At 36.5% G+C, this 15,167-nt stretch overlaps 2 protein-coding genes across 2 annotated transcripts; one reads left to right on the top strand and one right to left on the bottom strand.

The window, feature by feature from the left end:
* The first annotated feature begins 330 nt into the window (after positions 1 to 330).
* Positions 331 to 7,819, top strand: EMB1345 (Transducin/WD40 repeat-like superfamily protein). Its single transcript, XM_086575732.1, has 10 exons — positions 331 to 856; positions 930 to 1,076; positions 1,151 to 1,369; positions 1,442 to 1,506; positions 1,950 to 2,015; positions 2,135 to 2,200; positions 4,279 to 4,341; positions 4,953 to 5,022; positions 5,934 to 6,017; positions 7,467 to 7,819. The coding sequence occupies exons 1-10, from the start codon at positions 770 to 772 to the stop codon at positions 7,536 to 7,538; spliced, it is 939 nt and encodes a 312-aa protein (XP_086431858.1). The 5' UTR covers positions 331 to 769; the 3' UTR covers positions 7,539 to 7,819.
* Positions 7,820 to 8,930: 1,111 nt separating this feature from the next.
* On the bottom strand, positions 8,931 to 13,679 carry LOC147482876 (transmembrane 9 superfamily member 2-like). The gene is given in 8 exon segments (XM_086580649.1): positions 8,931 to 9,479; positions 9,753 to 10,188; positions 10,191 to 10,236; positions 10,323 to 10,485; positions 10,922 to 11,056; positions 11,164 to 11,752; positions 12,252 to 12,292; positions 13,440 to 13,679. Coding segments are annotated over 8 exon segments (1,782 nt in total). The 5' UTR covers positions 13,595 to 13,679; the 3' UTR covers positions 8,931 to 9,262.
* Positions 13,680 to 15,167: the final 1,488 nt, after the last annotated feature.

The raw sequence follows: 15,167 nt of genomic DNA, 5'->3' as shown, positions 1-15,167 counted from the left end.
GTGAGAAACTCGAATTGAGAAACTCGAATCTAGTTTTCAATGACAACTTTCAACTTTCAATTTGGGATTTTTTAACGGTGAGAAACTCGAATTGTTGGAGATTTGTGGTAATTCAATCGGGCACTCGAAGGTTTGCACACGAATTGAAATTCGAATTTGGGGTTTTTTTGTTAGGGTTTCGAAAGGTTTGGGCGAAAGAGATGACTGGTAAGGGTAGGTTTTCCCGGTTTCGATTTGGTGGGGGGGGTGTATTGGGCTTTGTTGTTTAGGCTTGGGTTGGAGGCTGCCCGATCTAAGTTGAGTGGGCCCAATACAGGACTCTTAAGATCTGTTGAGATTTGTCGCAATCTAAGGGTCCAACTTGCACGTCCCTATGCGGCCGAAGTTTAAAACCTAGATTCTTAAAAACTACAAACTCATGGAATTTAGTTATGCTGTCCCCAAAACTTTGATGTCCAGCTATCCAAACCAAATCGTAACGCTTACATAGTGTTTACGAGTTTATATCGAACCGTGAACACGTAATTCCGCAGTTTATGTAGGACAGCAGAATGGGGCTCTAAATAATAATAAAAAAAGACACAGTTGATCTTCAATCAATCAATACAAAATAAGAAGGGCTGAGTTCAATTAAAATTCGTTCTAATAATAATAATAAAAAAAAAGGAATGGGATTATCACTAAACGAAATCCAAAACTAGAAGGTCACACGGATAGGGTATGGAGTGTAGCATGGAACCCAACAACCGGATATGCCGGTATCCCCGCAATGTTAGCTTCTTGCAGTGGTGACAAAACCGTTCGTATTTGGCAACAAAATCCCTCAGACAAACTTTCTGATCCCTGGCTATGCAAGGTCTCATTTCTTTAAAACTATTCTTCAAATTTACTTTATTTATTAATAATTAATTTTTTTTATCCCATCCCAGGCAATATTAGATGAGACACATACTAGAACTGTGAGGTCATGTGCTTGGTCACCATCCGGTAAATTATTAGCCACGGCTAGTTTCGATGCTACCACTGCTATTTGGGAACAAGTTGGTGATGATTTCGAATGTGTTGCTACCCTTGAGGTACTTAATCGTAATTTCGCAATTATCCGTGTTCTACAAGTTGCTACTTACTTATATTTTTTTTTGTTTTGTAGGGACATGAGAATGAAGTGAAAAGTGTGTCGTGGAATTCGTCTGGCTCGTTATTAGCTACGTGTAGTAGGGATAAGTCGGTTTGGATATGGGAAGTATTGCCTGGGAATGAATTTGATTGTGTGTCGGTTTTGACGGGGCATACGCAGGATGTGAAGATGGTTCAGTGGCATCCGTTTATGGATGTTTTGTTTTCGTGTGGTTATGATAATACAATTAAGGTATAACATTATTTTGTGATGCTAAGTGATTTTAGATGATGAATGTGTGTTTTTTGTTTTGTGTATTTTCAGGTTTGGGCTGATGATCGTGATAGTGATGATTGGGAATGTTTACAGACACTGAATGAAGCTAATAAGTATGTAACACCTTAACGTCCGAATCTTATCATTTGTAATTGGTTTCCAGGGTGTGCATGTCGTTTTTTCTTTGGCCTAGTATTAATGGTTTGCAATGGTGAAGCATGAAGTCACATCGGAAAGAAGAAATTTAGACAAACCAATGGAGTTTTTAAATATGGGAGCCAAATAGTATACTTATGAGAACCAGTTAGTCTAAATTAGTCTACTCATGTACGTAGTAGGTGTTACATATATTGATGAAACTAGGAATGGCTTAACTGAACCTTGACATGTATGCATAACTGAAGCGCTTCTTACTAATTGCTAAATATATGAAAAGAAGGAGAGGAGGGTAATCAGACTGTTAGTTTAGTATTTTTTTGTTATCAGTTTTGCTCCCGATTGTGGATATTATGCCCAGATAAGTTGTTTATATCTTGTTCATGTTTGGGTTTTGCAGTGGACACTCATCTACTGTTTGGGCGCTGTCTTTTAACTCTGCAGGAGACAAGATGGTTACCTGTAGGTACTATCATCTATGCTTCTCATGCTCAGTGATCTTAACAATACATTTTTGCATACCAGTCATCTTGTTCCTATTAACATTAGTGGCTGAAAGTGAAATGATGTGGATGGGTTTCGCAGTGACGATCTAACTTTGAAAATATGGGGAACTGACGGCCCAATGAATGGTGACGAGTTTGCACCTTGGTAAGTGATATCCGTTCTCTATTCTTTATCCTTCAGGATTTTACACAAGGCATTGGACCAGATATGTTTTTTTTTGTGCGTGTGTATTTTTTAAGAACAGATATAGCTTTTGGCTCTATGAAATGCGGGGCATTTGAGTTACCCACTGGTGATGGATAGAATGAGTGAAACTTGGATAAATATCTTAAATCCTGGTGGGCTCTGAAGATATTTATGCCAGTTATTTCATTTACTAAAATATGACTATATGAGAGATCAGTGTGGAATCTTTGAAGTACATTTGGTTACGTCCTTTAATACAGACAGCAGGAGCATTAAAGAGTTCTTTAAGTTACACTCAAAATTCTTTAAAGGTGCATATTGAGAAAGTTGTGTTGGCAATCATAGTTCTTTTATGTTTCTGGTCAAAGGTCCATATTGAGACACGATGCATACCTTTTGAGGCGTTTGTGTTTCGATGGGAGTCCATAATGAGATGATTGGGCTACGAGACTTGTCACTTTATGGGTTTTCTTTTCTTTTCTTTTCTGTTTCTATATGCATGTAATGGAGGATATCTCATCCTTATGTATCTATCTATAATTATATTAATAAAGTTATACTTTACCGATAAAAAAAAAAAAGTTCTTTAAGTTACATTCTGTTTTATCGGTTCAAAGTAATGTCTTGAGGGTTGAGGCTAGGAAGCCAATTCATTCGGTGTGCCCGTTTTTATTCTTGATATAATAGATCTTGACATGTTTCCATTAAAAACTGTAAAGCTCACTCTTTGGGTGCTTAAACATGAAAGCTCACCCTTCATCCACCCTTCTCGTGGTGGATGAAGGGTGGATCTTCAACCACTCTAAGTTTTAGCTCTAGATATGATTTTGTCTCATTAAACTAAATGCAGAATATTATAGCAACAGTGAACAAGTTCCCTTTGAACACTCAATGTTGGCCAATGACTTTAAGTTTTTTCGCTATCATTCAGTGGAAAAGCTTTCTATAGTCTAGACTTCTATAGTTTATTAGCTGCGAACCTGTGCTCAATATTCCTGTTGATTTTCCATGTCCGTGACAACATATTCATGTAGGCTTGGCATGTGCATGATCTAATTGCCTGGCTAGTGTCTAATTTCAAGGGACTGTAGAATAAGAAAATATTTTGATTGGGCCTGATTCTGTCTTGGCTCCCGTTTTGCTTGCATAATTTGTTAGGATGGGTACTGGGAATTATCCGTATCAGGCCAAGCTTTACTGTTCAACCAGTATCTGGTCCACAGGTAGACTTTAGGGATGACATACTCTAGGTGAATGTTCCCTCCTAAAGCATAAATTACCGAGACAGTATTTATCACTATAAGCATATAACATTAAGACGGTGTTTTCTTTCCTATTGCTTTGTTGCCTGATTACATAAAACAAGAAAAAAACTACAAGAGATTAGCTCCAGTAGGTCGACTCAAAAGGAGAGAAAAACGTATTGCGAATAATCATCCTCTTTGAACATAATGACACCACAGATTCGTTTGTGACGTTGGTACTGTTGGAAGCCGTATCTAAGATCTTCCAATGAGACTGATGACTGATGCCAAATTTTGAAAACAAAACACAATTAACCGATGAACGATACCAGATTTGAAAACAAAACACAATTAGTTATCGAAAGCACACAGGTACGGGGCAACCTGGTGGCAAGCTTAACATATCCTAGTGGCACGAAGCATCAACGAGTTAAGATAACATTTTTCAGTTTGTTGTGCGAATGAAATTTGTATTGAGTCCCTTGGTCACAAAGAATGGCTAGTTCGTAGTTTTTTCTTTTGATCACTGGAAGAAATTTAAATGAACCTGAGTAGTTCTTATTCTGTTTCGCTCTTAAAAATATGGTAAGATCCACCTCAGCGGGTAGCCTTCAGCAGTTGTGGACATGTGGTAATAGGGGAGTCTGAAGGGTGTTCCCATCTCTGTTAGGGTGAATGCCTACTGTTCTTACAATATTTCATATGTTAGTAACCTATAGCTCCCTTTTCACATTTGTACAGCTTATTCATGTTTTATATGCTTCTGATTAGTGTGTTATTTTGTTTTCACAGGAGACATCTCTGTACTTTGTCTGGGGTCCATGATAGGACGATATTCTCTATTCACTGGTCCAGGTAGTTCTCACTCATAAAATAATACTTTATCACATGGTTCCCATATTGTTTACTTATAGAGTTGGGTGGAGAGTATATATTAGCCACACACCCACCCACCCACCCACACAAGGTTGTGTCTCTGATCTTGGTTAATGTTCTTTTCAATCAGATTTTCAGAACTAAGCAAAAGGTTTGTAAAACTATGTGTTACGTTTCTAAATTGGTACATAAGTTATTGTATGTATACCTGTTTTGATGTCGATGTTCCTTCTAAAACTAAATCAACTAAGTTAATTTTTGACAAATTAATAACTCAGTCTCATTAATCTGTGGCTAATCAGCCTTTCGTGAGTTTATACAAATTTTTATTGTTAACGTCTTTGGATTATCAATTTAGTTTTGAAATCCAGATTGTGTTACCTGATTTTCTAGAGTTTTTATAACACTGAGGCGCAAATTTTATTAGGGATCTCCCCCCCCCCCGCCACACACACGCACCCCCACACACAAAAAAAAATAAAAACATTATTGGTAACCACCTAATCGTTACGGATGTTCATTGTTGTTTGACATTCAGTTTATTTAGGTGCATTTTTAATGGGAAGTATGCTTTCATTTATGAATGACAGGGAGGGTGTAATTGCCAGTGCTGCGGCTGACGATGCTATCCGTCTTTTTGCTGATGAAAGTGATGGTTCGGTATTCCCATATATCCCTGTAACTCTTGATTAGTGAAAGTTAACGATGATGTGTCTGATTGCCCAATGTGTTTCTCTCAGTTTTACAAGTCACATCACTTGACGCAAGTCGGGAATGTATGAGCTAGTCGTTTTCATTGTGGTGGTTGTGCTATTCTGCAAAAAACCTATTATTAAAAAAAAGAAAAAAGAAAGAAGGGAGAACAGAAAAAAGAGAGGACAACCAGCAAAAGAGAAAAGAGTAATCTATACAATCTAGTTCTTGGTATTTGTTTAGTCAATAACCAATAAACGTACTTAATTGTCAAACTGGAAATGTACCTGGGATTTTTTGGGTTATAGATGTTGTTTTCAGACTGAGACTTTATAAACTAGTCTAATGATCACACTAAAAGGTTGAGGATTTGTTTGTTGTGGTTGAAGCTTGCATTTGGCTCTTTCTGTGGATTTAACAAAGTTTCTATCTAGAAAAAACAACGTAATTGAGGTACTGATTGAGTACCAAAACTCTGATAATCAAATTAAGGCATGAGTATCCCCTTTTTTGACTGGGAAAAGTTCCTGGCCTTCTAGGATTGATTGCTGGGAATATGGATGCAACTCGTCCAATGCATTTTCATGTTGAGAAAGTTGTTATCTAGTTCACTAAATATCCTGGGTGTTTAATTAAACAACTGTATTGATTTCATCATACTCTCTCAGTTCGATTAAATTAGCATTGAATCATGAGTTAGCATTACTATCAATTCCAATGTTCAATGTGTCTGTTTTAATAGCTGAACAAAGACATCCTGCTTAGCAAATGATGGAATTGCTGGCTGGAAAAATGTTTTTCCTTTTTATCCATGTGTACATATCTAGTAAATGGTTCACGTCAGCCTTTGGTGTTGTATTAACTTTCTGGTGCAACAGGTTGAGGGACCCTCATACAAAATGTTGTTGAAGAAGGAAAAGGCACATGACATGGATGTAAATGCAGTGCAATGGAGTTCCAAGGTATGCTTGTGCTCTTATGGATCATCTTTGGAATGTTTCATATAATATAGTTGAAGTATGATGGAATTGCCTTCTTGGTTAGGATCCTACATACTCTCACAGTGACCACGAAAATTTGTGGTACAATTGTATCTAAACATCAATTTACCCACTACCACTCATCGCTTCAATTTAATGACGGGGAGGGTATGGAGAAGGGAATACTTGTTGGCTGTGAACACACATCAAAAGGCCTTTACGCAAGTCATGAATCAAAATCAAGATGAATAAGGTTATCACATACCAGTAATTTAAATCGGTTATTAACCAGAAAATTTGTTTGATTCTGATTTACCAAAATGAAAAGTCGGACAATGATTCACTAAGATTTCGATTTATTGAAATAGAGCAGTCAACTGGTCATAGTTATTATAAACTTTCTACAAAGAATGGTTTCCAGGCCTAATTATTGGCGTTTGGTATTTTTGGGGAGGCATTTGTATGTGGCAATGTTGAAATTTTGAAAATTTAATTATATTGTGATGTGAACTACATTCCTTCTATTTGTTTTGGTCACAATGTGATATAAAATCTATGGATCGAAGAACCTCACTGTTAATACTGATAAGACCCACCTTATGTGTCCTTGTACATCACTTCGGGAATCAAGAAGTCAAGGATATGTTGTTTAAGCATGTGCTTTTGGTTCGACCTGTTGAATACTTCATACATTGTGGTAGGTCCATTTATGCAGGGGCGGCTCAAGCCATTCTGGGGCCCTAAGCAAAAGTTAAAAATGGGCTTTCGCATATCAATGAATGAAATTTTGTGTACTGAATATGTTTTAGCGAAATGTAAAACCTTGCCAATGAATATTGAAAATAAAATCCCAAAGAAAATTTGAAAACGTGAAGTTTACTATTTTAAATTAGTATTGGCACAATATCTATATGGGACATAATTACATTATGTATGCACATTCATGTGCATTTCTTCTATGAAGAAAAATAGGCAGTACAGAGAAATGATAGTTATTGTAAATTTTATCTTGTTGTTTGATGTTAAACTTAAATTAATTAGAGACTTGGAGTAATCACAGGGCCCAGAACAAATAGAACTAAGTGGGTCTTGAGTTTGCTCAACCGTGTATAATTTGTATATTGAGTAGGGGGCCTTTCTCTTTATAATAGCAACACATGGTGATCTATAGTTGGAACCTGAAATGTCATTTGGCATGGCCGGATTGGGCTGGGGCCCTTTTTCCAGCGGGTTCCTAAGCAATTGTCTATTTTGCTATAGGGTTGAGCTGGCCCTGCAATTTTGGGAAACCCCAGGGAACTTTCTATGAATATTAGTAGGAATCAGTGTCGATGTGCATGCAAGTGATGGTTGCAGTCTTTACTACTTGTCTGCTTTCCATATCAAAGGTGTACTCATTTTGTTTTTGGTTTCGTTTTGAAATTTGTCCAGGAAAACCGACTATTGGCTTCTGCAAGTGATGACGGGACTATAAAGATATGGGAATTAACTTCTTTACCTTGAGGATTCATGGTAATCGGTTGGTCTTGTCACTTTTTCTCTGGGCAGTTATTCATTCCCCATTATGCAATTTACAACATCCTAGAAATTCTCATGTATGTTATCTGCGGGAGCAAGTTTGGTTGTATCCACAATATAAGGTTTTGATTGCGTTTGCTCCAAAACGATTTTGACTACCGAAGATATTGAGATTGATGCGCACATTTGCATTAATGTGAAGTGGTGTAAGATAAGTTATTCTTGACGTTTGCAAATTATGGTTGGTATACAATTGGAATTCATGTCACACTATGGTATTTCTCGGTCCAAGTGTGGCTTTGCCCTTTCTTTGTAGTTACTCAATCTAACTTAATTGTGAATGGTAGGTCGAAAATAACATTAGATTTGTTAGCAAACTCTGCTGTTGGCTTTGTGAGATGAGCAACGAAGCTGTTAAGCTGGATTAGTTTTATCTTCATGCAAGCATCTGTGAAGGGTAATGACTTTGATAAGGTTTGCATATGCAAGCTGAAGTTCTGCGTGCTATTGAACGAAAGTTCACAACAGCTCCGGTCTAAAGGTTACAACATTAATACATCCTAATTAAATCTTAAGAAGACTTAGTTGGTGACCCGTCATCTTCAAGTTAACAGGGTGGTGGTGTATGGTTATGGTGCCCAATGCAGTAGACATACTGTAATTAAAGCCTAAGGCAGAATGTTGCTGAAGGAAGAAAAATGTTGTCCTTGCTCTGTAGGAGGCTTTTGAATCGAGAAGATGCGTTTAACGAGATTCAGCCATGTAACAATGTTTTGTTTTTGAGAATCATGACCTATGCACGAAACCAAAACCTTCACAATCTGTTGCCTCTGACTACACGTGAACAAACACATTCTTGAATATCTAGTTTTTCGCTGAACACTTCAAACAAACCATTGGGTTTGTAGCTTCACAGCTAATACTTATATAGATAATACAGCAGTATAGGGGATTTCCTTCTCTGAGGGGATGACTCTTATAGATTTCAAATGAATGATGGCTACCTGGGATTGGATGACGACGTTCTCAAACGGCTGCCTAGTGCATACAGAATGCTCACGAGTCACGATTTTACTGTACCCAAGTTTAGTGTCTTGGTTCTCGTTGTCTTGATCTAGTACAACCATCGTATCTAATTTGATTGGCTTATAAATCGATTCTGATGCATTTTTCTAAACAAAACCAGCAGTCATATTTCATATCAAAGTCTTACATTAGGGGAACTTTGAAGCACCTGGTTTCTGGACAAAGATTACATTTGAAAAGAAAAGAGTATCAAACACTGCAACTAAACAACAGCAAATCGTTAAAAGCATTCACACGGGGAGTATGAGGCACAAACATTCACAGTTAAAAAGCATTCACATGAGACAAACATTCACGAATGTCAATCATATTTTCATTTGTATGAAAAGTGTAAGAATCAATTTACATTTTTGAAGTATCTGAACTGTATGTGTGGCATCTGTGGCATATGCAGTCTCTGTGTAGGTGACAGACCATGAATCTAAACATGTATGAATCCGTAGCGTTTTGGGACATTCAACAAAAAGTACAAAGATCATGATTTGATCGATGGAGTAGCTTACTGGTTCTTGCCTCTCATACTTCACAAGATTGAAAAAAATTAAGGAATTGGGCTTTGTGAGGTTGGGTTAGAAGGAAACCAGTTAGAAGATGGGCCATCACTGAGAGTAAAAGTACAAGGATTACTCCAACTTAACAACCCGGTAAATATGGCGAACAAATAGCAAGGAAGCGTAGAAACCTATGGTCCCCAGCATTAGAAAGAATGCATAGCATATGCAAGCATTGTAGCCAAAAAAGAATGATAGCTGCAGGAATCCACTCATGCTTGATCTGCCGTAGAAGATGAAACAATACGAATACATAAAAACCGAAGTTGAGCCTCCACGTAACAGAGAGCTGCATCAAAGTCAGAGATACATGTAAGCAGTATGGCATATAGATCATAACGTAAAGCAGATAGAATAAAAAAGAAGGGTGTAGCTTTTGTTCAGGGTGAGTCATCATCTAAGTATAAATATGCATGCAATAACCATACGAAGAACAAAGTAGACGACTAAAAACTTATACCCAAGAAGATAAATACAAATAGCATAGACGGCAGAGAACATTTTAACATGATTAGTAATTTAATATTATAAAGTTAAAAAAGATCTCAACAAGGATGCACACCTCCACCACCATTCATGATCTTCAACAGAAAGCTGGAAGTATGTGAACCCAATGCTCAAGATTACGGTGATTAGGATGAGAATGATGAACACGATAAACAGAATGCTATACACAATGAAGATCTTGTGACCCCACATGCTTGCGTACAGGTAGTGTAATTCGATGAATATTGCACTGAATGGAAGTAGACCCCCAAGAAATATCTGAGTGGGCATCTTTCTGTACCAAGGTAATGGTGGAATCTCCAAAGGCATTCTCCTGGTTGCACAAGGTGCCTGAAAATCAGAACTATAGAGACGCCCAATTAGGCCACCTGCGCAGAGAAATGGGATAACGACAACTGTCCATATTAGGAATAATGCAGCTATGGTGCCAAATGGAAGTGCAGCTGTAGCCCGGTAAGAAATGGCAACTGTGTTCAGCACAGCGAATGTAAAAACAGCGGGCCAAGGTAGAGGACACCAGTCAGATACACACTTTTTGTCTGCAAGAAACAAATTATGACATATTAGGTTAGATAATTAAGAAACTATGAAGTGACACAAAGTAGGAAAAGTTATGTGGACATACAACTTCCTGTCCTGTTCCTGCCAACTTAGTGCGAAATGAGGCGGCAGTATACCCAGCAATGAAAGATGTAAGAGCATATACCACAACAAAAGATGTATACAATGCACCACGATTGTAAGGATAGATAACGCCCAGAAATGCCAGAACGAATAGGAAGCAAAACCTGAACAAAGAATACACACACCTTTTAAGTTACAATCTGAAGTTTGTATGCAACAATGTCAATAAAGGAGAAGGGAGCATCAGAAAGGGTTATGAATGGACATCCAGTGTCAAAACCGTAAAAGCATCAGATGACTTGTCACAGTCCAGCTAAGTTTTACAACAAACACCAATATATGTCACCAAGTCACTATTCAGGCAGCCAGATATCATGACTCAGAGAAACTAGAGTGTGAAGTCATAACTCATAACCACTTTGTATGTATGCCACATATGTAGTAGCTAAGGCAATACTAATGATCTAATGGACTTAAAATGACTCGAACTGAAGATCTAAAAGTAATTATAAACTGTATATTTCACAGTATAAAGTCATTCAGTGATCGAGCACAAACTTCAAGGAAAAATAAGACTGTTTCATAGTTGGAAAAGCTTACAGTGTCAGAAGCTGAGTACCACTTCCCATGATAGCACAGAATAAGGATATGTTTGGAGGGTATCTAAATACATCACCATGGAGGTGCTTCCAACCAACCTCCTCTTTCTCTGTTTCTTCATCTTCGTCAGAGTACCTGCAAAAGTTTTGGTAAAGATTAGACTGACATAATAGACAATAAGATTAACAACCTAGCACACAACAATTGCAATACAAATTAAAAGAGGAAAAACAGTATCATACTTGCGAAGTTCATTTCTTAGGTTCTGTATGAAAAGCGTGCTTGACAACCCTGCCAAAAGCACAACAATGACAACGGAATTGATAATTGAGAACCAATGAGCCTGCTGTTGCTCTGGCAGTAAGGATGATCTTAGATACTTTCTCATCCGATTCGCAAACTGAATTGAGGTTGCATTCCAGGACACTGAATAAGTAAACTCAACGTTTGTATTAGCATTTTCAGTAATATCCACGGAAGAATTTGGATCGCTAAGAGCAATTATTTCTATGACTCGGTCCTCATTGTAAAGGATGTTGAATTCTACATGTTTAAAGAGTTGATAACAACGCCCTGTCTCAGGATGATTCCACAGTTCCTCTTCAACTTTCCCAATAAACCCCCACAAGGGAAGATCATCATAGTACATCTGGAAATAAAAATCATTCTTGACAGCATCCCTGAACTTTTCCACTTCCTCTCTGTTTAAAGACTTGTTGCAAATGCTCTCTAGAATTTTGTCCTCTCTGAACCTTATCTCATACAGAGAGTTGGTTAAGCGATCACCATTTAGAACTTCCCCAAGGGTTTCAGTCTCTTCGATTACCCGATCTGCAATTTAAAAGCAAGGTGAGTCCATAACCCCAGGCTTGAGAATGCCTCGAATAATAACTTCTCAAAATGTATCTTTTAATGAATGTGCAGTTGTTGGCTGTCAAAGGTGTAGGTAGTTTAACCCTTATCTGATCTTCTAGTTGAGTGTAAACAACAGAAATATCACCTCAGATGGAGCATAAATCAATAACATCATCAGTCGGATGATCCAACCATTCAAAGCTTGTGTTTACATTAAAAAACTAAGGGCAGCAGTAAAAAGTTTAAACTCTCTTTCTCTCTCTCTCATACACACACACACACACAAACACCCACACCCACACCCACACACACACGACACAGTGTCTGTTAAAGTAAACGACTGGATCATCCGATTGGTGTTGTTCCTGAGGGCTAATATTGTCTACCTGACAGATGAAAACTTATTAACGTAAATAATTCCAATTCTAGTAGTGATCTTAGCACGACTTCTTTTTTTCTAATGAATAAGACCAACCTGGGAGGCAAAATGGTAAGTCAAAGTACTGATATGTTTCACTGCAAGAGAGAAGACAGAATACGTCAAAACAATGGAAGTGTAGTGAACCTACAGCCTAAAAGATATTAATTGCTACTTACCATCAATAACAACAATGTCATGCATATCTATGTAAATCAATTTTCTGTTTATATGTCAGTACTTGATAGTTGATAGTATGAGAACAAGAGTATTTCAATTAAAGAAGTAGAAGCATATACAGTGCAGACTCGAAGGATACTACAGGGGTTCAAATCAATCAGAAATAAGGAAAAAGTAAACTGCAGAAAAGAATAAGCGATGATAACATAATCATCTGTGTAGCCCTAGAAGGAGCAGTATGTGCTCTCCTTTTTATGTGAAAACCTGTATATTCCTCTAACACCTATTAGTTGTTACTCAGTTGTCTCGCCTTACAGTTAGTCAAAGTTAACACTCTCACGGGATCCGCATGGACTTTCCACAGAGCCAAAATCTCTTGTAAAACAACTAAGAATATTAGCTAGTATACACTATCCAACCTAGGATATTGACTAATTGTCTCCACCAATACAAAGTTCCAAAACCTAAAATTTTACTAGCTGGAAAACCATAAAGTCTTAGTCTATTACTAGCAATGTGAGTATGATTTAGTAATTAACACAAAGACACAACCAAAGAGCTAGAATCTCAAACCCACGACTCTACCTCATAAAACCTACAAGACTCATGCGTGAACATAACACATGGCATCAATGTACCATTGAAGTTCTCCTAAAGTTTATAGATCAATTCGTTTTAATTCATATATTGTCCACCACTTCACATCATTTCATTACTAAAACACAGTTACTTGAGCCACTCTCCTAAGAACAGCGGATTTCGCAAGATAAAATACATAACAATATATTAACTTGCTTCAAGATTACTAAAAACCATTCAAGAAAATCAAAATCCAGACTCCATCTTGCATTATTCTATTCAAACACTTGACAAACCCTAAATCACAGCTACTCCAACAGAAAATCTTTCGGTAAAAGTAATTTAAATAGTGATCCTAACAATGCAAGATTCAATAACCCTAATTACACACATTTGAATGAATTCAACTATACAATATCAATTAACATCAGAAAATGTGATTTGAAAGTAAATTGAGATTAAGCTAGAATTAGAAAAAGGGTATACCTTGGATTGTTCAAAGGACCAATCTTGTTAACAAAGAAGGGGACAATTTCTCCAACTGTATAGTGATGATTGTATTTCGAAGCTTTAACTGGTTGTAGTGAGATCACGAGAAGAAATGAGACCAAGGCAATGAAGATAATCTCTTCTTTCGTCATTTTTAGTGTTGCACAAAGTGAAGAAACGAGAGGGATCTTGAAATGGAGGGAAAATGAGAGTGGAAAATTACTAGTGTCTGTTTTTGTTTTTATATGTTAGTTTTGCTGCTCTCGAGGTCAATTTAACGGATGCGATTTTTGTAGTAAGTTGTTGTAAGATGCCGTCTGGTGCATGTTATTATGTCAATTCAGTTTTTTCGGAAACTTCCAATTTCGACACTTCCCGACACATGACATGAAATAACTCCATGTTTGTGAGTGTGTAGCTTCGGCATTTCATTACAACATATGTTGCAACATGATGTTGCAATTTGAACATTCATTTTTACTGGACGTTATTGAGTCGAGTGGATTGACGAACTTACAAACCAAAATTAAAGCACTTCCCAAGTTCCCATCACTTTTGCCAGGTAACTAGTGAAGATCAAAGCCAAAAATATCGTTGATATATCCGATATATATATCCTTTTTTTGGTACACCGTTATTAATATATTCGATATATCTCCACCAAATATTGAATCTTTTTTTTCTCGATATATAACGAAATTTCTGATATAATATTTTATATCGCCAATATAACTGATATTTATGATATATGTCGTTTGATTTTTTGACCATTTTTTAATATAAATATATGATATTTTATGATTTTTTTACCGATATTTATGATATTTTAGATAGTTTGGACTAGTCACAAAAAAAATATATATCTGATATATATCGATTTTTGGGTACACCAAATTTGATATTTTGGGCCTTGGTGCAAATAAAAAATAAAATAAACAAAAATAAAAAGGCTATAGCTCCACAAGGACTAGTCACTCCCAATGTCCAATTAGTACAACTAGTTTAGGAAAGGAGAAGCAGCCATAATGTTTGTTCTCAGCTCTAGGTACTATAGTACAAAATATCGCGATAAATATTGAGATTTTAATAAAAATATGTAAATAGCACGATATGTTTAGAGATATATATATAACTATAAATATTTGTGATATTTACGATATTTTATGATATATTGTGATATTTGACGATATTTTGTGTAGATAATAATTTTATTTAATATTTATCACTATATTTAAAATAAATATAAATTATATATCAATAAATATCTACAATGTCTAAGATATTTGTCAATATATCCACAATATTTATACATTAAACAATATTAAATATCTCCAAAGAGATAGATGTATCAACGATACATATCTATAAATCAGGAATCGATATTTTACCATATCTTGATATTTTTTACTATATGAGATAGAACTGTAAATGAATTAGTTTGGATTGGGAAATTCAAACCAGATGAAAAATTTGGGAACCCGAAATCGAACCGAACAATATAAAATTATATTTTATCCGAAACCAAACCGACTCGAAACAAAAACTATAAAAATCAATTAAACCCTAAATTAAATTAATTAATATCAGTCACACAATTGATAAACATTAGGAGTGTACTCAGTCTTCACCCGCCACCCAAACCCACACCGACTCGAAAACAGACCCGCCCCGCTCTGCCATTGTTTTTACGCGGTCGGGCTATGGGTGTAGGTTCTATGCTCAAAC

The sequence above is a fragment of the Coptis chinensis genome, chromosome 8 (genome assembly GCF_015680905.1).
Source record: "Coptis chinensis isolate HL-2020 chromosome 8, ASM1568090v1, whole genome shotgun sequence".
NCBI classification, from domain to species: Eukaryota; Viridiplantae; Streptophyta; class Magnoliopsida; order Ranunculales; family Ranunculaceae; genus Coptis; species Coptis chinensis.
Note: the sequence above shows the minus strand (reverse complement) of the source record. Positions and strands in the feature narration are given on the sequence as shown.